Genomic DNA, 26,666 nt, shown 5'->3' with positions numbered 1-26,666 from the left:
CCCAATTTAAAAAGGGAGGGGGCAAGAGACTTGAAAGAAGATGTACCAATAAGAAATAAGCACATGAAGAAATGCTCAATACATCATTAGTCATTAGGGAAATGCAAAGTAAAATGACAGTAGATACTACTGCACATCCACTGGAATGGCTAAGAATTTTCTTTAAAAATTGCTACTATCAAATGACCTGAGGATGGGGAGTAACTGGAACTCTCATACATTGCTGATGAGAGGACAAAATGTTACAGACACTTTGTAAAACAGTTTGGCAGTTCCTTAAAAAGTAAAACATATACTTATCATACCACCTAGAAAAATAAACAAAATCAATAAATAGGAGAGTTCAATATAGTTGCCAAATTCAAGATCAACTTACAAACTCACTAACATTTCTCTACTTCAGCAATAAAATAACTACACTTGGGAAACATAATAAATAAGTACAATATCATTCACCACAACAAAAATTATATGGTATCTAGGATTACAAAATATCTGTAACATAAAATGTTTAAATCTAATAAACAACATAGATGTTATAAATAAATGGAGAGATCCTTGATGCTCTTGGATTGGAAAACTTAATAAAGGTATCCGTTCTCCCCCAAAGCAATCTATAAATTCAATACCATATCAAATTCCAGCTGACTTTAAGATAACTTACTCTAAAATTTATATGGAAGAGTACATGACTACACGAGTAGTTAGGTTAATTTTGAAATAGCTGAACAAAAAAGTGACTTGTTCTACTAGATATTAATATATACTAAAAACCAAAATGATTTAAAGATATTAGAGTATGAGGCACATGAACAGATAAAGAGACCAATGGCATAGAATAGAGAGCAAAAAGCAGACACACACACACACACACACACACACACACACACACACACCCTATGACCCTATATTTTGCTACACACACACACACACACACACACACACACACACCCTATGACCCTATATTTTGCTCCTGGTTAATAGGCCACAGCAAGTCCGTCACAGGTCCATTAGAATCACAAAAGTGTGAGTGAAGATACAGATAAAACAAGATGACTGTGAGTTGATCATTACCAAAGCTGGGTGATGTTGAAACTTGGGTTCATTATAGTGCCCTCTCCACGCTTGCATATGCTTAAAAAATTCTGTATAATAATCCCAAATCACTGAACAAAAAAAGAAATCAAAGCATGTGTTGCTTCAGTGACCCCCCAAGGAGGGTACTAAATACATGCCCCTGGTGTTGGGGGCTGAATTTTTAGGCTAAGATACAGCCTAAGATAGGAGACATGGCCCCAAGCTGCTCAAGGAAGAAGAGGGGGACTGAGCACAGATGCTCAAAGACCTGTACCTTTCACAGAGAAGGCTAAAAATAGTCCGTTCAGTCTGCTGAAGCGGTGAAGACATTTAGCTTACACGAAAGGCCTTGGGAAAGAAAACAATAAGCAGTCCCAACAAATAATCACAATCCAAGGCCAATATCATACCTAAATTTGTGGTCTAGATTTACCCCACTTGAATGGCATGGGAACGCTAACGTAAGAAAACATAAAAGCTATTGCAGGACAGCAAAAACGCCTGGGAACCCAGCAAGAGTAAACACAAAGTCCTCCTATAGATATCCTTTCATGAGCTAGGGCTTGTGAGGGTTCCCACAGCAAACAAAACCCACGGAAAATAAGTTCACTATGGGGCTTCCCTGATGGCGCAGTGGTTAAGAATCCGCCTGCCAGTGCAGGGGACACAGGTTCGAGCCCTGGTCCGGGAAGATCCCACATGCCACAGAGCAGCTAAGCCCGTGCGCCACAACTACTGAGCCTGTGGCTCTAGAGCCCGCGCTCCGCAACAAGAGAGGCCACCGCAATGAGAAGCCCGCACATCGCAACAAAGAGTAGCCCCCGCTCGCCGCAACTAGAGAAAGCCCATGCGTAGCAACGAAGACCCAACACAGCCAAAAATAAATAAAATAAATAAATTTTAAAAAAAAAGTTCACAATGAAAAATCACAAACTACAAGATGCAACAACAGAATGCCCTAAGGGAGAATTTGGTAATATGAGAACTACAAGTAACAGAACAATGTGTAAATGGGCAAAACCATTACACACTTTTTTACAGGAATAGGAACCATAATAAAAAAAAAACCCAGTATAGACCAATATGCCTCCATCTCCCAAAGAATCATGAATGGTTCCCTATTGCTCGCCGAGTAAAAGCTAAAGCTGGTACAAAGGCCTGTAAAGCCTGGTGACCTCTCCTACCCACCCTGACTTCACCTCCTACTATCCCCTCGCCCCACCTACTCAGCTCCAGCTACACAGTTGCCTGAGTCAGGCCTCCAGCTGAGGGCCTTTGCGCTGGCAGGTCCCTACACCTGGAATACAACTCCCCCCCACCGTCCGCCCCCCCACCCCGCCCCAGATCACATGGCTCTCCCCTTGAGTCCTCGTTCAAATGTCACCCACTCACCGAGGCCTTTCCTGACCATACTGTTTGAAACTGCGACCCTGCTTACACCCTGGTGTTCCCTTTCCCGCTGGCTGACTAGTGGATTTGTTTTTACACAGCATATATCATCACCCATCATACTATATCTTATATTATCTTGTTTACTGCATTCTATCCCCGATTATAATGCAGAGTCAATGAGAAAGACTGTGTCTGTTTTGATCAGTGTAGGATCCTCAGAGCCCGGAACACATACTGCCTACCACAAAGCAGGTTCTCAGTAAATGTGTTGAATGAAGAAATGGGGAAATCAGAGGAAGCTGATCATTCTTGTAAGAGATGAGGTAGAGTTCTCTCATTCATTCATGCATGTATACATGCACGCTCAAACACTACTAAGTGTTACCTTATAATACAAGGGAGTGTCAAGGTATTCCTTTCCTTACTGTGGAAATTATTCCTTCATTTCCTAAAAAAACGACTAAAACTGACTTTTCAAAAAATAACTTAGATAAAACATTAGAACATTTTCTAAGTTATTAAAAGTACACAGAGAGTATAGTAAATATCACCCTTCACAGTTCAGCTTCCCGTTCCTTATTTTTATCCTTCCTTAGAAGGATATTAAGTCCACACCATCAACCATCAATTTCTAAATATATATAGAAACTATATAGTTTGTCTTAGGGCAAACTCTTATCTCCTATTTCCTCAGTTGATGGGCTTTGAAAATATTCTATTTCTTGCTGATACCTACACCCTTGGATATTGTATAGAAATGCTAGAAGTAGGCATTAAAGTCTACCACTCCATTCTGTGCCCAAGAATCAGCTAAGGTACATTATTTGGGAAAATAAAAGCTGATGACTATAACACGGTATTATATTATCACCTCTGCTAAATTCCAAGTGTTTTCTTATTAACTTTTACATACATGTGCATTCTGGTAAAAATACAGCTTGTGCCTCATATAAGACTTCAGAGACACAAAACATAAAACAATATTACTGTATCCCTTTGACAAAAATCTCTGCTCATAATTCTCTTTGGTTAGCCCAGATAACAGTATTTTTTTTTCTTACAATTAGCATTGGGACCAAGTAGGGTATTATTTCATCTTGCATAATTATAAATTTGGAATTGTGCTATATTGAGCCCACTCATAATCAGAACCTAAAATGATTCTTATGTTTTTACCATAGGATTTTCACAATTGTTATACCAATGGTGTCTGAAATAATTTGCCATGTAATTTAGGAATAAATAAACACACATATACAATACCCATTTTAAATTCTAACTACTGTATATATGCTCTAAAGACAGTCACAGGGTATCCAAACCGTTCAAGCTGTTTGTATAAACCACAATATCTCTCTAGTATTTTTTGATTACAAAACCATTTCACCATTTGAGCCCCATTTAATAACTTTCAGAGTAGATTTAGTTTTTATCAAATTCTGCCTAACACTGCCATCTAATGGTTCACCACATGACTGCAGGCAAAGCCAATTAAACTGCTGATGTGCTCACTCAGAAAGGGAAAAATATCCTTAACATGGAAGCTTAAACAGTTCATATTAAAGTTCTATAAGAATTGTTAGTAATATATGAAAAATATAAATTATTTTGGATATTTTATTTTACAAATGTTTCAAAGATGTCACCCTACCAACTCATTATTTAGGTATTGTCATTTTACCCTAAATTTTAATTTTGTCAAGATTTTTTTCATTCTGTTTCTCTTTAATTTTAAGTATTTATAAAGTATTTTCTGGAAGTATATACTTCAAAAATTTAAAAATATTCTTTGTTCATAAGCAAAGGCAATCATTTAGATTATATAGGAAAAAAACCTCTTCATTTTACAAATAGTTTATTTCACTAGTATAATAATCTACTGCAGTGAATTATGTTCTTGTTATTTTATATTTATTGAGTATAATTGACATGAAAGATTATATTAGTTTCAGGTGTACAAAAGAATGATTCAATACTTGTATATATTGCAAAATGATCACCACAATAAGTCTAATTAACATCCATCACCATACAAAGTTACAAAACTGTTTTTTCTTGTGATGAGACCTTTTTTACTTTAACTAGATTACCAGTTTATTATAAAAGGATATAACTCAGGACCAGCCAGATGGAAGAGATGCACAGGGCAAGATACAGGGAAAGGACACGGAGCTTCCATGCTCTCTCCAAGTGAGTCACCCTCCGCTCTCCCTGAATCTCCCCGTGTGTTCACCAACCCGAAAACTGCTGATGAGAACTTCTAAGATCTGTTCTCTTAGTAACTTTCAAATATGCAATACGGTATTATGAACTACAGCCACCATGCTGTATGTTAGATCCTCAGGAGTTATTTATTTTTATTTTATACCTTTTGACCCCCCTTCACCCATTTTGCCACCCACCTCCCACCTCTGTCAATCTATCCTTTATATCTATGAGCTTTTTTAAGATTTCACATATAAGTGAGGTCATACAGTATTTGTCTTTCTCTGACTTATTTCACTTAGCATAATGCCCTCAAGGTCTGTCCACGTTGCTGCAAATGACAGGATTTCCTCTTTTTATATAGCCGAATAAATATTCTGGTGTGTGTGTGTGTGTGTGTACACGCACCACATTTTCTTTATCTATTCATCCACTAATGAACACTTATGTCTTTGTTATTTAGAGAATAGGAGAACAAGGTTGCTATACCGCTGCTGGGCTGCACAGAACTTCCTGGGAAACACTGTCCCTCTGCTGGACTCCTATTAATGTCTCTAGTTCTCTAAGCCTGCCAGCGAATCCCACCGTAAGGAAAAGCATATGAGCAGAGATGCTCAGAGTTTCAAGGGCTTTCACGGAGATTTCACTCCTGCCACCTGCCCAACGTGTGGATTTCCTGGACATCCCTGCCTGGTGCTTTTCCAGCCACTGCTTGAGTATCTTCAGTGTCCGCAAGTCAGCACCTCCCAAGGGAATCACTTTGCCTCCAGACAGTGAGTGCCTCTGAGTTACCCCTTACCAAGCCCAATAACCTCCTGCAGCATCTCTGAAGTCTTAATTCATCCTTGGCCATGTCCCACCCCCCCCAATTTTTAACTCCTCTTTCATCCTGCAGCCCCTTTCAACAGTTGAAGACTGTTCTCCTGCCCCATCTTCTCCTCTCCAGTATCAACACTGCCTGCTCTCTCAACTGTTCCTCACATGGCAGGTCTGCACCCCCTCCCTGTTCTGATGCGGACGAGGACCACCAGAGCCGTGCTTGTTGCCCCGTCATACTACCTACAGCATCCATGAGCACATCAGTGTCAACTGGTAGTCACATCACAATGCCATCTCACAGGCTTCCCTTAGCTTTTCCAGACACACGACTACCGAAACAACAATCCTGCCATTCAGTGACTCTGCAGTTGATTGTTTAGGCTAAAGAGAAAGACCTGATGTTCTCTCTCTGCAGTGTTTTATACGTTGATCAGAGAGCCCACAACTTGCTAAACCAGTTAATGTATTACAGCTCTTGGTCTTTGAAGGCGACTGCTAGCAGTTCCCCCCAGACCCAGTCTCCCTTATCTCCAGCAACTTGGCTCCCTCGCTAGAGCTAGTTTCCCAGCCTCCCCTATGATTAGGGGTGGCCACGTGACCAAGTTCCTGCCAATGGTGTATGAGCAGCAGTGACATTTACAACTTCCAAAGTACCTGGTGAAAGAGCAATCCCTTATCCTGGACTTCCCTTCTGATTCCTCCCTATTGCTAGAAATGGAAACCTTGGAGGGCACACGGTGAGGATGACAGAGCTGCCCTACCAGCTTGGTCCTAATGACTTCCCAGAACAGAGCCCATCTGTCCACCAGGGATGTTACAAAAGAGAAACAGACACCTGTGTTCTCTGAGCCACTGTGTTCGGGGGTTTCTTTGCTCTACTATTATTAGAATATCTCCCAAAGCTTTTGTAATTTGCAAATTTCATTTGCAAACATGCTACATTTTCAAGGCAATCATTGATACATATTAATCAGGCCCAGCAAGGAATAAGAACACTATAGAAAGGTAAATGTTCTTTCATTTTCATATTATTGTAATAATAGAGACAAACAATTTCCAGAGCATAAGAAAGAAGCACTTGTAAGTGGAAGGCTCTGAAGTGAGCCAATTCTGGGATACGGCTTGTTTCTGTTCACCCTGCTTTACACCCTCCCGGATGAAGGAAAGGTGTTGAGGACTGGAGATAAATACTCTTCAGATTAAGTCACTGGGGAAAGTCTCTACAGGACAAATGGATTTTACTGAGGGAAATCTATTCTACCCTATCTTAACATTTAAAATTTTAAAGCATTTCAATTCATCCTTATCATGAGAATATGATAAATGGGTGGACCTAAAACCATGCCAAAAAACTTTCTTACATCAAAGGAAACAAGCAGAGCAAGAAGGCAGCCTATGGAACAAGAGAAAATATTTGCAAATCATATTATCTGATAAAGGGTCATTACCCAGAAAATATAAAGAACTCCTACGTGTTAACAACAACAACAAAAACTGATTAAAAAATGCGCAAAGGACCTGAATAGACATTTCTGTAAAGAAGATGTATAAATGGCCAACAAGCACATGAAAAGTCGCTCAATGTCAATAATCATCAGGGAAATGGAAATCAAAACCACAATGAGATACCATCTCAGACTCATTAGGATGGCTACTATCAAAACAAAACAAAACAGAAAAAAGTGTTGGCAAGGATGTGGAGAAACTGGAACCCTTGTGCACTGCTGCTGAGAATGTAAAATGGTACAGCTGCTATGGAAAATAGTACGGTGGTTCCTTAAAAAATTAAAAATAGAATTACCACATGATCCAGCAATTCCACTTCTAGATATATACCCAAAAGAACTGAAGGAGGGTCTCAAAGAGATATCTGTACATCCATTAGTCACAATAGCCAAAAGGTGGAAGCAAGCCAAGTATCCATCAGCAGATGAATGGATAAATAAAATGTAATATATACATACAACTGAATATTATTCATCCTTAAAAAGGAAGGACGTTCTGACACATGCTACAACATGGACGGACTTTGAGGACATTATGCTAAGTGAAATAAGCCAATCACAAAAGACAAATATTGTACGATTCCACTTACATGAGGTACATAGGGTAGGCAAATTCATTGACAGAAAATAGAATGGTGGTTGCCAGGTGCTAGAGGGAGGGATGGGAGTTGTTCAACGAGCATGGAGTTTCAGTTTGGGAAGAGGAAAGAAGTTCTGGAGATTGGTTGCACAACAATGTGAATGTACTTCAAACACTACTGAACTGTACTTTAAAAATGGTTAAGACAGTAAATTTCATGTTGTGTACATTTTACTACAATTAAAAAACATTTAAACCATATCAAATTTGTTCCAAGGCCACCTTTATGTTTAACTCTTAGTAGAACATCAGGCACAAATAACATTTAAAGTGGAATCTTCTCAAGGCCCTAGCCCAGGAATACACGGTCCTACAGAGGAAAACACTTTCCTAAAAACGACAGAATGCTTCCCATGAAGGCAGAAATGGTCTCTAAGCCAAAACGTTTTAGAGGAATAAGGATATGTCTACTACATAATTCTGCATAATACAGAAATATTGAGAAATTAACATTAAAATATATGTATTATCTTCTACCAATTAACAGCTTTTAAAACATTGATTTCAATCTCAACAAGACTTCAAATCCGGTAAAGGTGAAGAGCTCCACGACCCACTGTCACCTGTAGGTGGCAGTAAATGCACAGTGTTTATGTCAAAACAACCTTGGATGTCAATCAGTATGGAACAGTGGAAAACATACATGAGCTTACACATGAGTGTAAGTTCTCCTACATGAAATAAATTGTATTAACTTTTCTGATACATCAAATATTTATCTTGCCGAAACACCTTCACCTTAGGGCCTCTCCTCAACCAACTCTAATCTATCTCGTCTCACTCTTTTGCTTGATCTTGTCTTTGTGATCATATCTATTTAGAAACGTTAGGCGTTCATTCTGGGGGGACACCGTATAGTTTTCTTTCCTTTAGAAAAAGAAACACACAAACACTTGTCAAATCAAAAAGCCTATTTACTGAGGGTCTACTGTGTGTGAAGCACTATGCTAGGTGCTCTTGATACATGTGAAGACGAACGCACCGGTCCTTGTCAACAAAACAGACACAAAATATGAAGAATAATACACGAGATGAGAGTATGATCAAGGGATGAATAAAAACACAACTGTAAAAGAGAGAGTCACGGACACCTCCAACTCCCAACTCTAAAAACCTAGGATTAGTGATCCCCAAATAAAGAACTACATTAACATTAGAAGAATAAATCCTCCACTAGAGGCAGGCTGAAGCCAAGGATCTATGTCCCTCCGTCCAAATGCACACCAGCAGGCCGCCCTGCAGGTCTCTGAGGGTGGTACTACCCGCCCACTTCCTTCCCTTTTCTGTTAAGATACTTATTCAGATAGCATGGCTTGTTGATGGCAAGAGGCCATATGAGTTAAAAGCCATAAACTTCTTGTAAAGAATATCCATATGAAAAGCATTAGCAATAAGGAGATACCATGGTTGCAAAAATTCAACTGATTTGTCACTGGGGCTAGACTAATTTTTAAGCGTAAGAGGGAGAGTTCTGGTAAACAACAATTCTGAGTAACGCAGATCAGTACAGATTTATTACCAAGGAAACAAAGAGCCCGTACAATTTTTATGTCTTCCTCTGCAGGCTGATTATAATGTCTCCAGGAGGTTCTCCACCACCAAGAACAACAGCTCTCCTGAGAGAGTGGCGGAGGGCAAGTGACAGAGTGGGCAGCCTCGCAGGCTTAGGAGCTGGGCAGCCCTGGACCCAGCCCATCCTCACAGCCGCACTTCCTACTTGCCACTTACAAAAGTAATGGTTAAAGGAAAAAGGGTTATAAGTAGATAGGCAAATTAGCTGGAACAATCTAACAGTCTACTAGAAATGTTTAAATGTCTAAGGAATAAATATCAAATATGTTAAGAAGATTAAGTTGACTTAAAGATAAATTTTAAATAAGATTTAAAACATATACACTAAGGTAAACAACAAGGTCGTACTGTAGAGCACAGGGAACTATATTCAATATCCTGTAATAAACCATAATGGAAAAGAATATGAAAAAGAATATACATATACATAATTGAATCACTTTGCTGTACACCAGAAACTGACAAACATTGTAAATCAACTATAGTTCAATTAAAAAATTAAAAAAAAATACACACTAAAGAAATCAACACAATAAAGGATATGAAAGGAAGGCAAAGGCCAGGAATTAATGGGACCCCCACAGGGTTCTGGGTGCTCTGAGTTTCAAGTAGGACCGAAATACCAACAAACACATTCAAGGCTCCCTGAAATGAGGCTTGACTAAATGACTCCTGGACACATTTGGGGTTCCACGCAGAAGCTGTGAGGGCACAGAGGCCCAAGTGCTATCCTATGTCTCTCATCTCCAGTCCTACAAAAATTCAAAAGGAGACAAAGATAAAATACTCACTGCAGTGGGAAGAGTTCCTTAGAACTGTATAATGCCAGAGGTGGAAAGCCCTTCGAGAAAGCCTCATCCAAATTCCCCTTTCTTCCAGCTGGGAAGAGTCATGATCAGAGAAAATTAACTAACTTTTAGAAACAATAACTCAGCTAATTAATGAGTAGCATAGACAGACCTCTTGCACTGCTATTCACTCCCAGTCTGAAAATTCCCAGGAAAAATATGCTGCAAAGAAAAAAAAGAGATTTCAGGCAGGAGAGAGACAATGAGAACTAGTATTTGGTGTCTAAAACATGTACTTTACACAAGCTATAAGAATGAGATGATTCATAGATAAGAATAGATGATTCACAGATGAGATGAGACTCAAGGTGTTTAAAAAAATTACTCATGGAAACAGCTTAGAAGCAGCAGATACCCTCAAACCCAGTTTTGCCAACTCAAAGCCTAAGCTTTTTTAAAGAAACCTCTTTGATACAAAATGTAACACTCATACAGAAAAACCCAGCATGCTGGAAAAATCCACTTGCTTCTTTTCTCTTCTCCACCCTGCTCTGTTCCTGAGGCTGAGGGTACAGATTCCACCCAAGGGCTCAAGGGCCCCCTGGCTTCTGCTGAGTTCTGCTAGCGCCTCAGAGGACATCTGGGCGAGGAGGAGCCTGAGGCCAGGGTACTTACTCCCCTTGTTCCTTGTTACTTCACACTTACTGTTTCCAAGGCAGCTGACTCTCCAGGGGTGACCCCTCCAGGTTCTAGTAACCTTTCCCTTCCTTAACCTCTTTGGGCCTAAAGGTGGTGGGCACAACAAGGCAACAGTCCTGCCAAAGGTCCCCCTTTTGTCACTAGGTTCCATTCTTTTGTCATTAGATCTTTATATATAAGCCCTTGAATTATTCTAGTTTAAGTGTGCCGTCTGTTTTCTATTGAGACCCTTATAGATACAAGGGCAAACCAAAAATAGACAGCTTAATGAATTATCACAGAACAAACACTAAAATAATTAGCACTCAGGTCAACAAACAGAACTTCCAGCATCCTGGGAGCTCTCCCGTGTGCCCTACGTATTACATGCTCCCGCAACCCACCAAAAGGTTTTATTGCCTATGTGCGAATCCCTAAACTCTTTATTTCAGTTTGGTCTGCTTTCTGAAATTCATATAAATGGAATCGTACAATATGAATTCCTTCATGTCTGGCTTTTTTCACTTAACACCACATGCACAAGATTCGCCTGTGTTGTTCCATGCGCCTTCTATGTGATTCATTTTGATTGTGAAAAGCAGTCAACTGTTTGTCGACACAACTGATCTATCCACTCTACAGTTGCTGAACATGTGGGCTGTCCCTAATTTGGAGCGATTAGAAATAATGCTACTGTGAACATTCTTACCTCTAACTCCTGGTGCACAGGAACACGCATTTCTACCTAGGAGTGGAATGTGTGTTACAGGGTGTATGCATCTTCATTTTAGTTCTTAATATCCAACTGTTTTCCAAATTTGAGCTCCCACCAGCCAGGCGCAAGAGTTCCTGGTTGCTCTGTACCCTCACCAACACTTTTCTTTTTTTTTTTTTAATAGATCTTTATTGGAGTATAATTGCTTCACAATACTGTGTTAGTTTCTGCTGCACAACAAAGTGAATCAGCCACATGCATACATATATCCCCATATCCCCTCCCTCTTGCGTCTCCCTCCCACCCTCCCTATCCCACCCCTCTAGGTCATCGCAAAGCACAGAGCTGATCTCCCTGTGGTATACTGCTGCATCCCATTAGCTATTTTACATTCGGTAGTGTACATATGTCGATGTTACTCTCATTTTGCCCCAGCTTCCCCCTTCCCCTCCATGTCCTCAAGTCCATTCTCTATGTCTATGTCTTTATTCCTGTCCTGCCACTACATTCATCAGTACCATTTTTTTTAGATTCCATATATATGCATTAGCAAACGGTATTTGTTTTTCTCTTTCTGACTTACTTCACTCTGTATGACAGACTCTAGGTCCATCCACCTCACTACAAATAACTCAATTTCGTTTCTTTTTATGGACGAGTAATATTCCAGTGTTGGCTGAGTATATATAATGGAATACTACTCAGCCAGCACTTCTTGTTGTCAGTCTTTTTCACTGTAGCCATTTTGGTGAGTGGGTAGTAACATCCTTATTATGGTTTTAAATTTCGTTTCCCTGATTACTTATGAGGTCCAGCATACTTATACATGTTTACCAACCTTTCGGATATACCCATTTTTGAGTGCTTAAAAATCTTTGGCTCACTGAATGGCAGAGATCTCCCTTCCAAAATTAAATTTACAGGCTGACAGAATCTAGTTACAAAATCTTTCCTTGGGAATATCAACTCATTAGTGAGAAACAGGGAAAGGAAAGGATGGTCTATTCCCTCAGAAGATTTTTTTTGCTACAGATCAAATTACTATTCTGATTATTCTCTATTAAGTAGGACCAACTTCAACAAAATTTACTAAAACAAATACCATAATACAGACAATACCATAATACAGAAAGAGTACAACACAATCTCACAATCTGAGAATCTTGAGTAAATATCCCTGGGTTACACCATCCATACAACTATTGTGTCCTCAACATACTTTGCTGTTGGCATAATGATTAAATTCAGTGAAGCATGTAAAACACTTAGACCTCTGCTCAATGATTGTTCACCTCTGAATACAGATAAGAGTAATGGCAGAGATAATAAAAAATCCTAAGTAGCTCTTTTTAAACCAACAAACTTCAACCTATAGACATGTAATTACTTTTTAGTATACAGATGCCTGATACTAAAATCCTCCATCACACACACTAGTATACAAGTTTGGATTTAAGTAACTCAATAACACACCTCTCATTTCTTTACCAATCCTGACTCTCCACAATACCTTTTTCTTCTACGCTGCTACTTCACCATATTACTAGATATTTTCCCCTAGAAACTCATCTCCCTCTACATCTCTCCTTTAACTGTGAGACCAGAATCTGTAGGAGGTGGCCATGTACATCACAATAACCAGAGAGTTCCAATTAATTGGCTGTGCCTGAGGACCACTGAATGGCTCTCCACGCAGTTAGTGAGACGTTACCCTGCAAACTCTTGGCCTGGGATTTCAGTGGGTCCAGGAATGATTTCACTGTCATGTTGATGCCTTCTCCTAAGATTCTCTAAGTGAAAGAATCTTTAATATCTTTAGGGAACTCTACTTTGCCAATTTAGATCTATTTTGACTAGAATTATCTATCATTTTGGTTATCTGGGTTCAACTTGTTTGCTGTGAGGTAAGTAATCATCTGATTGTCTGTACGTCTGTAAAATTGTGAAACTGAACAAAAATTGCCGAGGAAAAGGAATTTGGGAAATGTTAAATTTATTAATACAATTTAGGAAATCAAGTGGAAAGGAGGTCCATACTAATTTGGCTATAAGACTACAGCTGTAAGTTGCTGGATTTAAAATAAAATAGATTTAGACAAATAGTATCTCAGTCTTCTTTATCCAGAAACCACTATTCAATATATCTGCCCCTCAAAAAAAAAAAAAAAAAAAGAGCAGTGAGTTTAGATGCAAGCTTGAAAAAGAAAGGGGTATGGCACAAAGATTCCATAAGATCAAAATGGGAGACCATTAGGGCCAAATGATAAGATTTTCACCTTAGTTCGGGGCTCCCCCCATGTCCCTCACCACCTCTCCTTTCTGGGGACTGGCTGTCTACCAGCTGCTCTGGCTGTGTGCACTGATGGCCACCTGAGCTGGGAAAGATAAACAGTAACTACAGTGGGCCCCTCATCACAATATTGGTCTGAGGAACTAGGATAAGCCTCACTCACACTTGCTGAGGTACAGAGAAATGTGTTAAGAACGAGAAATACAATTTTATCTGTGGCATAGACAAATTTCTGATATAACATCATGTTTTCTTTTTTTTTTTTAATATTTATTTATTTGGCTGTGTCGGGTCTTAGTTGTGGCGCACAGGCTCTCTAGTTGTGGTGAGTGGGCTCTAGAGCGCGCGGGCTTAGTTGCCCCGCAGTATGTGGGACCTTACTTAGTTCCGCGACCAGGGACTGAACCTGCGTCCCCTGCATTGGAAGGTGGATTCTTAACCACTGGTAAGTCCCAAAGAGCATGTTTTTATAATGGGGATTTACTGTGTAAGTCTATTAACTACATCCTTTCTGATAATTATAAAATTGGCTTAACTAAATTATAACTAATTATAAGTAGATTATATTCACTCTGAAACTGGGCTCGAGTATTAAAATAAAAATTCATTTAGGGCTTTTAGCATCTAAACCAGAATTCAAAAATGGAGCTAAAACAGATGATTTCATAAAGTGAAGGAAACTCTGTGAAATCCCTCTTTTGCAAGGTGAAAAATTTCTTTCACTCATATCCCAAAATAAGTGAGGAAATTAAAGCTGCATGAATGGTCCCCGAATGAGATAAGCCCCTCTATTTGAATAAAAATTTCATTAGGTTCAAGTATTAAAGAGGCAAACCAGACACTATAAGAGTTTAATTCTTGATCCATTGTTTACTTACTTGCTGCCAAAAGGTTTGGGGGAATTTTTTTTTTTAACTGTATTTCTTTTCCAACATAAAATTATTGTGTTAAGTGCTGCAGGGTCATGGAGAGAAGGAGAGTGGGTCTTGCCTCCAGTCTGCCTTGTGACTGGCAGGTTCCCCTCACATTAGCAAGTCAAAAGTGTCCCTGATGCTGACACTGGGCTCAATAATTCGACCCTCCATTTCTTCACCTACTTTTTCAGTCACACATTCAACCAGTATTTACTAACTGCCTGTTAAATACATACATATACAACATGTGCAAACCCTTAAGGACCTCAATGTAGTGAAGGATAAAAGGCAAATAAATTCCCAATAATAATACAAACACACACCACTAGGGGGGTAAGAATCCAGTGCTAAGGAACCTTACAGGGGCGAATAACCAACCAGCTTCAGGGGTCAGAGAAAACTTTCTGGGAAAGGCAGCATCTAAGCTAAAACTTTTAAGATAAATAGCAGCCGGCCAAGCCAAGAGATGGGAGTGCGGTGGGAAGGAATGTCACAGCTGTTGGTGGAACAGCTTGTGAAAGGCCAGGAGTAGGAAATCCCGTAAGGCTAAGATGGAGAGAAAGGCGGGACCCACCTTCAAGCTGTGTCCCTGGGTACCTCCCTCTGAGAGACTAGCAAGTCAGAAAAAAGAATCTCCCTGTGTACAAGGGGATTTGTCTTAATGAGATATATGCCTTCCCTGTACCTGTTGATTTCAGCAGCACAGAGAACACTAATCAATACTGAATTTTAGACCTGTCACAGGCTATATGAAATTAAGGCAATGAAAAGATTGGATCTGCAGATAAGAGGTTCCTATCTCCAAGTGAAATATCAAACTCCTATCCTGCATATGAAACATAACTCCATGTATAAAAAACTGATTACTGTAATTCAGCAATGAGGAAATCATGTCTAGTGAATAAATCAATGTAATCACCTCACAACGAGAAGTCTTTACAGCAGCTAGGGCAGAAAGGGGAGGGCACTGAACTTGGCACAGAAGAGACTGGGCCTGGTTGTCTGAGTTCTGCAGCAAGTCACTGGCCCTCTCTGGGCCTCGAATCCTCATTTACACAAGAAATAGTTGCTGTGGTTGTTGCTTGTGCTTCTAAAACCCACTACTCTGGCATTAACATAATCAAAAGTACTTCAATCACCAAAGGAAAGGATTTAAACAATTTATAAGTCACAGATTTACTACGGTTTTGTCTGAGGAAAAAAAAAAAAGGAGCATGTGCCCTCAAACTGTCTTAAATTAAAAAACCAGTTAAGTTCATGTACCTTTTAAAGGCTGATAAATCACGCATAACCAAGTATAAAGATAATTAAAATTTTAGTACAAGCAAATGAAATTATGATTTTTTTTAAAAAGAAAAGAGAAAGTAAAAACTTTAATGTAACTAGGCAGGCAGGCAATGACTGGGGCTGCTCACTTCCCTTTTCGTTGGTCTCACTTCCCTTCTTAGGTTAAAATACTCCTAATATGTAAATTATTCCACTAAAGACTTCCAAAGTTCTTAACAATTTGTAGGGATGTTTTTGAAAAAGGAATTACTTCTAGACTTCCATGTGACAGAAAAGGGATATGAAGCATTGGGGACTTAATAAATAAAGCAAACCAAAGTAGGTAAAGGTATATGCAAAGCAGAAGCAAATAACTGAGAGTCCCAAAATTTCTACCATTTAGAAATGGTTTAGCAGTAAAAAGTGTATATTCAATGATTTTAGGAACTTTGTAGTAAAGGGTTAACACTGTTTGGAAGTTACCTACTAGGTGCCAGGTTAGCTCTTGGACTTCTCTGGTTTAGAGTCCTCACAATCCTACCAGATGGGTATTATCTCTATTTTAGCACTATAGAAACTAAGCAGGAACAAAGGCTCAGAGTGCTGAAGTAACTAGACAAAGTCACACAGCTTAGAAACTAAGTTATACTATGAATTCCATTCAGTCAACATCAAATCTCATTCTCTTTCAACAGATGATGCAGACGTTAAGCACCAAAGTAAACAAACTGAAGACATTTTCTCCTTTCTGTATGGTTCTCTTAAATATATGCCATCATTTCATGAGGAGCTTATGCTAAGCATGACTTCATAAACAAATCATTTGTGAAAGAGAAAAACCACATCCAGGGCAAAGTCATAAGTTGAAAAAGCCTTATTTCAGAGAGTACTTCCTGAAAGAGACAAAGCAGCAATTACAGCTGAACAAGTACCAACTCCTATACCGAGTATTATATTTGAAACAACTTTTTAAAGCAACGGAAGAACCTAAAACAAAAGAAATACAGCATTTCTTAAATATACCACTTCTAGAAAGAGCTATTTTAACACAAGCAACTCAAAGAAATCTCTTTTACAGAACTGGGTATACCGAGAAATGTTCCTCTCAAATACAGCCTTTTGATGGACAGGAGGTAAGTAGCATTTAATTAACTTCATCACAGATTATCAGAAATAATGCTGTACTTATTTACTAAATCTCAAAATCCTTGTTTTATTTTAATAATATATTACTGAAACTATGTTGGTGAAGGACCCTCAAATGGGATATACTGTCATCTTCCTACATTATTAACATGTTGTTTCATTTATTTTCAATACTGTTTTACATTAATAAATAGTAAATGTAATTTTTTTCAACTTAAAGAAAATGTTGATACAATAAATCATAAATATCTTTAGGAGTCTTTGTCACCTGGTTTCAATTACATTGTTTCACAGAATGTACTTAAAGGCTTTTAAGAAAAGACTATAGCTAATCATGGAATCTAAAGCTTTTAAAATGCTGACTTAAAAGCCAATCACTTTTCAATATTTATCCAAAAATTTATCTGTGTGTACAGAGTACAACCTGTATGGTAATGCCTTTAAAACACATGCATCACACATATTTTAGTTAACCTTAAGCAAATGAACACAACTGTTGGTGACATAAAGTCAGCTTGAACCCAATGAGGGGAAAAAGATTTACTCAAAAATGGTTTGTAAGTAAGGAATTTCTGTGACAAAATTCGGGAATAAGGATGGGTGGAGGGAGTTCTGATACAAAAGAAAAAAGGATACAAAACGTCATTTACATTACAATTTTTACTATTTAAAAATTCATGGAAAGTTAAAAATGAGTCAAGTCTCTAAGATTATTTTCCTTTGTATGATAATACTAGAGAGTTAATTTTTCTATGTAGTATTTTTCTCATTTTATAGAAATTAATATTCTAGTCAACACAATATTTGGAAATTTTAATAAATACAGGCTTTTAAATATATAGAATTCTACTCCAAAATCATATTTAACCTAAATATTTGGCAAACTCGCTACAGTCAGGAAGGTAGGAAGGGAAGAAAGGAGGGAGAAGAAAACAAATTCATACCTTGTGTTTGTCCTCAGCAACTGCTCAAATTAATTTTAAATTACAGCCCATGATGCCACTACCAGATGGCTAACCTCCCCCAGTTTTCACTAAAGAGAGACTCAGGGCTGAATGAGAGAGAGACCATTCTGCAAAGTGACATTTTTGAGGGAAACTTTTCTTACACCTCCATATTTCAAGGAGGATGCCACAAGGTTCCATCTCTGTGTAGCGAGTCTATTTTTAAAATCACTGTTGTTGATGTTATATCGTGGGTGATAGAAGTTTCCCACTGAGGGGGTCACAGCTAAACTCCTTTCCAGTAGAAATGGGCATTTGGGGGGGGGGTGGAAATTAGTTTCTGCAAACACATAAAGTTACTGAGTGGCTTCTTACTAATAACTATTTGTCTTTGAGATTCCTTTTTTAAAGTTAAATTTGACAAATAATACTTACGCTTCTGGATCTCGGTAGAGTGAGGGCGTGAAAGCTACTATACTAGCAATATCTTATTCTCAAGGTGTTGCTCTCCGTGCACCACTGCAGCAGTGTAATCAGCTTCTGGGGCACTGTTAAACACCATCTGGAAGACTCAGCATTAGGCACTCCCAACTGTGCATTAAAAACTAGCCCATCTATTGTTTTAAGAGCCAAGTTCTTATGGGACTTCCCTGGCAGTCCAGGAGTTAAGACTCTGCGCTCCCAGTGCATGGGGTACGGGTTCGATCCCTGGTTGGGGAACTAAGATCCCTCATGCCGCAAGGTGTGGCCAAAATAAAAACAGAGAGAGTAAAGTTCTTGATCTGTATACCATGGCACAAGACACTGCTGTTTCTAGAACTATGATAATCTAGAGAGAACATAATGCTATGAAGAAGTGTTTGCCACTTAAAAAAAAAAAAAATGGTTTAATGGCCAATTAAGCAAGCCTTCATTGACAAACTAGAGAGTGCCTGCTGTGGGTTACCCTGCCAAAGTTTCCTTCCTTCACTTATCCATCAATTCAGCAAATATTACTTACTGAGTATCTACTATGTACTCACCAGGCAGTGGGGATTTAGCAGTAAAAAGGAAAAGTTCCTGCTCTCAAATGAGAATTACTGTGAATATTCAGTAAGCACCAGTTATATGGTTTCTTTATTAGTTTTCTAATACATAATTTATATATTAAAATTATATTTAATGAGTAAAAATTCATTATTTGGACATTACTAATCTGGGTTACCAAATATTTAAACAGAATGAAGATGATAAAAAGTGGCAAACTATCAATACTTTCTAAGATTCAAAATTCAGAATGGCCTTTCCCCAATTAGTCCCAACAAAGGATACCTATCATAGGCACAACTGCGACCCAATTTCACACTACAGAGAGAAAATGAATACATTTGCCAGTGCATTATGATACACCAGACCATCTTAATACACTAATATGTTAGTACATATTGGTAATAATACCTAGGGAGTGTATTTCTTAATAAATACTAAGACACATATATTGACTCTGTGACATAAAATACTGTCAAAATTAAAATCCACTGATATGCCAAGTCGAGTGTGAGAATATTAAGCATTTATTTTTTCAACAAAGAGTTTTATTCCTCCTATTCTTAACTATTTTACAGTTTCTAAGTGTCATGCCCACCAACAAGCTATAAGATGACCACCCCTCACAATCAAGCTCAACCTGGCCCTTCTATCGACCCATATCCAGATGAATACAAAATAGCAGCTCTTGTCTTCTACAGCTGCATCTTCATAACTGGCTTATTTGTTAATGTCACCGCCTTATGGGTTTTCAGTTGTACCACCAAGAAGAGAACCACTGTGACCATCTACATGATGAATGTGGCACTACTGGACTTGATATTTATAATGAGCTTACCCTTTCGAATGTTTTATTACGCAAAAGGTGAATGGCCGTTTGGAGAGTACCTCTGCCAGATTCTTGGGGCTCTCACAGTGTTTTATCCAAGTATTGCTCTATGGCTTCTTGCTTTCATTAGTGCCGACAGATACATGGCCATTGTACAGCCGAAATACGCCAAGGAACTTAAAAACACATGCAAGGCCGTGCTAGCATGTGTGGGAGTCTGGATAATGACCCTGACAACCACCATCCCACTCCTACTGCTCTATGAAGACCCAGATAAAGCCTCCACCCCTGCCACCTGCCTCAAGATTTCTGACATCATCTACTTAAAAGCTATTAATGCGCTGAACTTCACTCGACTGATTTTCTTTTTCTTGATTCCTCTGTTCATCATGATTGGGTGCTACTTGATCATTATTCATAGTCTCCTTCACGGTAAGACATCTAAGCTGAAGCCAAAAGTCAAGGAGAAGTCTATACGGATCATTATCACGCTCATGGTGCAGGTGCTCGTCTGCTTCATGCCTTTCCACATCTGCTTTGCTTTCCTGATGCTGGGAGGGGACGAGAACAGCTACAACCCCTGGGGAGCCTTCACCACCTTCCTCATGAACCTCAGCACCTGTCTGGATGTGATTCTCTACTACATTGTTTCAAAACAATTTCAGGCTCGAGTCATTAGCGTCATGTTATACCGCAATTATCTTCGGAGTGTGCGCAGAAAGAGCTTCCGCTCAGGTAGCTTACGGTCCCTAAGCAACATAAACAGTGAAATGTTATGAACGGTCATTGTTTGTCTTCGATCTCTTTAAATTCACTTTACTAACTTAGGGTCAGTGGATATTCTGTATGATATCATCAAGTCCCTTCTCTCCCGAAAAAAAATAATAAACTTTAAGAACTCTTCCTCCTTTGTGAGATCTTATTACTGTGGCAGCATAATTAAATATACTGAAGTATTTTAATAAATTCATTATTTTTATCTTTAAAACCTGTATAAAACATTTTCATGAATTACTGGGAGAAAAGCATCCAATTCGTGTTTCATATTCAAGCCTTATCTAAATACATAGTTGACTTTTTGGATTTAATTCTATGTGCAAGTGAGTCATGATGTCAATCAGGTCAGCAGGCAAAATAATGGAGCTATTGTTTGAAATAATTTGACTGAATTATTTTCCAGCTAGATGCAGCTCCCTTTGGTCTAATTTATACTCAGAATTGGTGGTCTAAATCCAGTACTTTGTATTCTAAACACCAAACTTCCATGATTCCTACACAAACAACTATGTTCAACTCATCACTGTTACTGCTGCAGAGCAAAATTTGCAGAAGCAAAAGCACCTGCGGGTGCTGTAAAGGCCATTGCCATCAGCCCCCACCTACTCTAAATTCATTTTCCTTTGGAAACAGACTACAGTCATTCAATAAACACTTACTGAGAGCCGAGTATGCACCAGACTCTACTTGAGACTAGTGGTGGGGGGACTTCCCTGGTGGCATAGTAGTTAAGAATCTGCCTGCCAATGCAAGGGACACGGGTTTGAGCCCTGGTCCGGGAAGATCCCACATGCTGCGGAGCAACTAAGCCCGTGAGCCACAACTACTGAGCCTGCACTCTAGAACCCGCGAGCCACAACTACTGAAGTCCGTGGGCCTAGAGCCCGTGCTCCGCAACAAGAGAAGCCACCGCAAAGAGAAGCCCACACACCACAACGAAGACCTGATGCAGCCAAAAATAAATAAATAAAATAAATAAATTTATTTTTAAAAAAGGACAATTAATCCTGCCAAAGGGCAACAGGGTGCAGAAAGAAAACCAGCAGGTACGAGAATACAAATACATAGCATGTTAAGAAAGCTGAATGACTGACGGCGGAGTGGCTTGAAACACTGGATTGGGGTCAGATTATGAGGGCTTTGAAGGGAAAGAAAAAAACAACAATATATGGGGTGGGGAGGCTGCTCCTGCTAGGATGTCTGCATCGGTGACCTTACTTAGCTTCCTCCACTGCCCTGCGAATTACAGAGTATGAGCCCCAATTTACGGATGAGGGAAGTTGAGAGAAGTAACTTGCTCAAGATGACACACAAATAATACACGGCAGAGCTGGAATCTCAGGTAAATCTGGTCTATGTGATGGCAAAGCCTAAGCCATCCGTACTATTCTAGACTGCCCTGATGCCACCTTGAAGAAGTTTGATTTTTATTCTGAAGAAAATAAGGATTTAGAGGTTTTTAAAAGGAAGATTAGCATGGTCAAACTTGTATTTTAGAAAGATAACTTCTGAAAACATTGCATGAAATACTTTGGAATTGATAGGAAGACTAGTTGGAGAATTACTGCAAAACTCTAGGCAAGAAAAGATTGGTTAAGACTGGGATAATGACAGAAGGAGTCAAGGAGATGCGATGAAGAGCTGACTTATATAGGACTTCGAATGAATAAGAGTTGGTGCCCTACTCCACTGATGAGAAGAGGGAAAGATTTCCAGCTTGGATGACTGAGTATATGAAAATGCCATTAATTAAAATAAGGAGTACAGAAGGAGGAGGAGATAAGAGTGCAAAAAGAGAGGTGATCAGAGGAGGTAAGAGCTTCTGAACATGATGAATTTTCTTTGAGTCTTAAAAGTCACTAGGAAATATGACTGAAGAAAGATCAAGAAAGCAATATGGACTGGAAATAGAGAGCTGGGAAACAAACAACAGATGCTAACTGTAGTTGAAGCCATGGGGGTGGACGCGATAGCACAGAGAAAGCACCTGGAGTAAGCCTGAGAAAGGAGCTGCAAAGAGTAAAGAAGGTCAAAGAGGACCAGGAGAGAGTAGTGTGCTAGGATTCAGGCGAGCAGGTTATTTCATGAAATAATGGGATGTCAAAAGCATCTAATGTGCTACTGAAAGGTCAGATAAGACAAGTGAAAATAAGCCATTGGCTTTAGAAATTAGTTGGTTACTGGTGACCTTTATAAGAGAAGTTTTAATAGTGGTGAGGTTAAAAAAGAGAGAGAGAGAATTAAATAGGAAGTGAAGAATTGTAGGAAGTGCAGGTAAACTTGGCATTGATGAGAAAGAAAAAGGTAACGACATTATGTGGAAAACACTGCAAATTATAAAACACATTGACTAAAAAAGGTTTCCTCTCCTGAGTTTCTGAAGCTTTGCTACCATCAAAAGATATATTTACAAAATGCAAAGTTTATTGAAGTAAAGATTTATGTTCCAAGAAGTCTATGTTTGAGAATGCGTCAAGATTCAAAAAAGCCATACTATAATGTTTCATGATTTAAAAGGAAGGAGAAATATATTCTCATTCAGGTGATGTCTGAATTAACATTCACACTGTCTTTCAAAGGGGATCCTATAACTTTTGAATTTACTCAAATTTGCAATTCTTGCTACTAGCTAAGATTTAAATAGGTAAAAGCCTTCTGGCCTTAAGAATTAGTTAAGGGCTTCCCTGGTGGCGCAGTGGTTAAGAATCCGCCTGCCAGTACGGGACACACGGGTTCGAGCCCTGGTCGGGGAAGATCCCACATGCCTCAGAGCAACTAAGCCCATGCGCCACAGCTACTGAGCCTGCGCTCTAGAGCCCGCGAGCCACAACTACTGAAGCCCGTGGGCCTAGAGCCCGTGCTGTGCAAGGAGAGAAGCCATCGCAATGAGAAGCCCACGCACCGCAACAGAGAGTAGCCCCCGCTCGCCGCAGCTAGAGAAAGCCCGCAGGCAGCAACGAAGACCCAATGCAGCCGAAAATAAATAAATTAAATAAATAAATTAAAAAAAAAAAAAGAATTAGTTAAAACATTGTCACCAACTTCAAAATTGAATCAATCTTCCTTATATGTACCAGTCACAATTCCATAAAGAAATAAGTGTCATTCATTCAAAGAAATAACTGTCATCCAACTCTTATGTGCAATAGAAAAAAGAAAAGTCATCACACAAGGGGACGATGTAAATAAGAATTAAAAGCTATGTTACTACCCAGCCACTAAATTTATCCTAACACAAACATACACAATACACATAACCCTTCTACAACTCAGTAGGCCTTATAAAGAACCAAAAAGAATTGGCCTCAATGAGAAATGTTTGGGGAAAACTAATGATTTAGTAATGCTGCTTCTTTTCTGAATCAACATGGAATCATTCCTAATGACTACACTATTTACCACAATAGCAGAATAGTCAACTTAAACTTCTTAGTCTAACTGCAATTACAACCCGTAAAACTCAAAAACTGCATAATTATGACACAGAACTTTATGTGTCTCCATTAAAATATTATTCAGAATCATACATTATTAAGACAACTAAACATCAATACTCATGCCAATAATTCAGTAAATCCCATGAAGGGCAGCTATTACCATAAATATTAACAATGTAAGTGTGAGAGCTATAAGATCACTAACCGTATTTTAAAAATAGAGATCCAAAGTGAATCTAAATCAAGGTACTTGCAATAGCCTAACAGTTCTCAAAAATATCTACTGAAAATTAAAATAAGGCTGAAGTTAGTACACACAAATTTTAAATATATGTTACCTTTATTTTATAGTATCTCATCTCTTAAAAACAGTCTCAGAAACTTAATTCAGAGATGCTTTAGAGGCATTTATATGTGCTAACAACTCTGCTCCTAAATGCCAATTATTTCATAAACTAATACATGTTTTCTTGTTTTGTTTTTAAAGAAGACCAACACAATATGAAAGCACAGACACTCTATGAGTTAGGTTGCCCACTGCAGATTGGCTACAAAGTTATAACCTATATACTGATTTTCTTTTACCTTTGGTGGAAATATATAAACAATATCATTTAAAAAAAGCATCATTCTTCAGAAGCTTAACTTCAGACAAATAAATTTTGTTTCCTAATCTAATTAATTAAATTTTGTATTTTTATGTTTAATTAGTTAACAAAGTTACAAAGACAAAATTTCACTATGAAAACACAATTCTATCTTCAGGACCAGAACAGAAAATTCATTAAAAATTCTCTAAAATATGAGATTTGAAAGCTGAAAAAAAGAGTGAGTGTAAAACAGATTCTGTTTCAAGAACATAATGAAAATGTTAAGTATACACTGGAATTTTTACATATAAAATCAATTTTACTATATCTAAAAGTTTAAAATATTCTCTTACTGACTTTCATGGATAATAATGCTTTAAGTCAGATTTAAGTAGTTATGAATTAAGCTAATATTTGAGAGCTACTTACAATCCAGAAGGCAAATTCCTGGCTGCAGTGATACCAAAGGAATACCGCACAGCTTCAACGAGGATGAAGTCACCCACCGCTGACAAAACCCAGGAACCCAGCAGAAAGGACTAAAAATAAAACAGGAAGAACATTATAGAGAGGAGTCTTCTAAAAATAAACTAACATTTATTTAATTAGAACCAGCTCAGGTATATATATATTTTTTAAAGTTTGTTTTTGTTTGAGCAGACTTTTCAAAGTGAGGGAGTAAAACCATATTGGTCAAATGTATTAACTTCCATAATTTCTAAGTATGTTGAAGAAAAGATATTTATAGTATGACTTATTTTTACAACTAATACACAAACCATTAAGCAAAATAAGTGATTAGAATTTTATTAAAATAAAAATCCTTATTAAAATGGTTATTGCTGGGCTTCCCTGGTGGCGCAGTAGTTGGGAATCTGCCTGCCAATGCAGGGGACACGGGAGGATACCACATGCGCGGAGCAGCTGGCCCGGGAGGATACCACATGCGCGGAGCAGCTGGGCCCATGAGCCACAACTACTGAGCCTGCGCGTCTGGAGCCCGTGAGCCACAACTACTGAGCCTGCGCTCTGGAGCCCGTGCGCCACAACTGCTGAGCCTGCGCGTCTGGAGCCCGTGAGCCACAAGTACTGAAGCCTGCGTGACTGGAGCCCGTGCTCCGCAGCAAGAGAGACCAACACAATGAGAGGCCCACGCACCGCAACGAAAAGTGGCTCCCACTCGCCTCAACTAGAGAAAGTCCGCGCGCAGCAACGAAGACTCAGTGCAGCCAAAAAAAAAAAAAAGGGTTATTGCCCACTCACACTGATATTATTATCTATTATCATCATTATTATTTTATTATGCTAATAGCTTAAATTTAAATTTTTTCTTTGGTTAATGTCCATGTTCCAAATCAGACAGAGGATCATGTAATAAAAAGATAATTGCTAATGAAACACCAAGCTTAACAAAATAAAACTATTTAAAAACAAGACAACAGAAACATTTTTTCTATAACCTAAGTAGCAAAGGGAAAATACATAAAAACTTACCGCAAATTTTCTGCTTCCATATCTTCTTTCAAATATCCTAAAATTATAAATAAGCAGACTACTGCAGAAAGTATCTTTCAAATCAAGGCAAATTATTCTTCCACAAATCAACCTCCAAATCTAGATGGGGATTTAAAAAAGAATAACAAATAAGAGTAAGATTTGTTCAGGTCTCTTCCTTAGCAAATTTAGTACGTTTACTTTATACTGCTTATTTTTAATACTCTAAGCTCAGATTCCCCAAGGTAGAACTGAAACTCTCCATATCTCTGTAGCAGCTCTTAGAAATGCACACTGAGGGCTCCTTAAGAGGTTCTAGCAGGAGAGTGTGGCTATTCGCACCCCTAGACAGAGGGTGATTGTCCTCCATCCAGGCAGGTCCCACCTCTAGAGCACAGATGCCCACAAAGTGGTGCAGGAGAAGGGGACTGTCGCCAACTTAGCCAGATGAACCAAATTAACCCCCCAACAGAAAGGTACCAACTCAAGGCCACAGGGCCCTGACATTCCCTTACAGCAGTGGTTCTCAGGGCTGGCCATATGCTAGAATCCCTTGGGGATC

The 26,666-nt window shown here is 38.7% G+C and overlaps 2 protein-coding genes across 3 annotated transcripts in view; one reads left to right on the top strand and one right to left on the bottom strand.

Annotated features, from left to right (window-relative positions):
- UBAC2 (UBA domain containing 2) overlaps positions 1-26,666 on the bottom strand; it is a 164,891-nt gene that overhangs the window by 106,831 nt on the left and 31,394 nt on the right. For both annotated transcript variants that reach the window (XR_009498771.1, XM_059903104.1), the window contains exons 3-4: positions 26,105-26,224; positions 25,040-25,149 (exon numbers count right to left, since the gene is read on the bottom strand). Coding sequence is in view for 1 of the 2 variants with exons in the window: in XM_059903104.1 (XP_059759087.1) it covers positions 25,040-25,149; positions 26,105-26,224 (230 nt within the window). In the remaining variant the exon portion in view is untranslated. The remainder of the gene's footprint in view (positions 1-25,039; positions 25,150-26,104; positions 26,225-26,666) is intronic.
- Positions 16,951-20,585, top strand: GPR18 (G protein-coupled receptor 18). Its single transcript, XM_059903139.1, has 2 exons — positions 16,951-16,994; positions 19,556-20,585. Exon 2 carries the CDS (start codon positions 19,590-19,592, stop codon positions 20,583-20,585), a length of 996 nt encoding a protein of 331 aa, XP_059759122.1. The 5' UTR covers positions 16,951-16,994; positions 19,556-19,589.

This window comes from Balaenoptera ricei, chromosome 18, assembly GCF_028023285.1.
Source record: "Balaenoptera ricei isolate mBalRic1 chromosome 18, mBalRic1.hap2, whole genome shotgun sequence".
In the NCBI taxonomy this organism is placed as follows: Eukaryota; Metazoa; Chordata; class Mammalia; order Artiodactyla; family Balaenopteridae; genus Balaenoptera; species Balaenoptera ricei.
The sequence above is the reverse complement of the archived record's forward strand: the minus strand, read 5'-3'. Positions and strand labels throughout refer to the sequence as shown.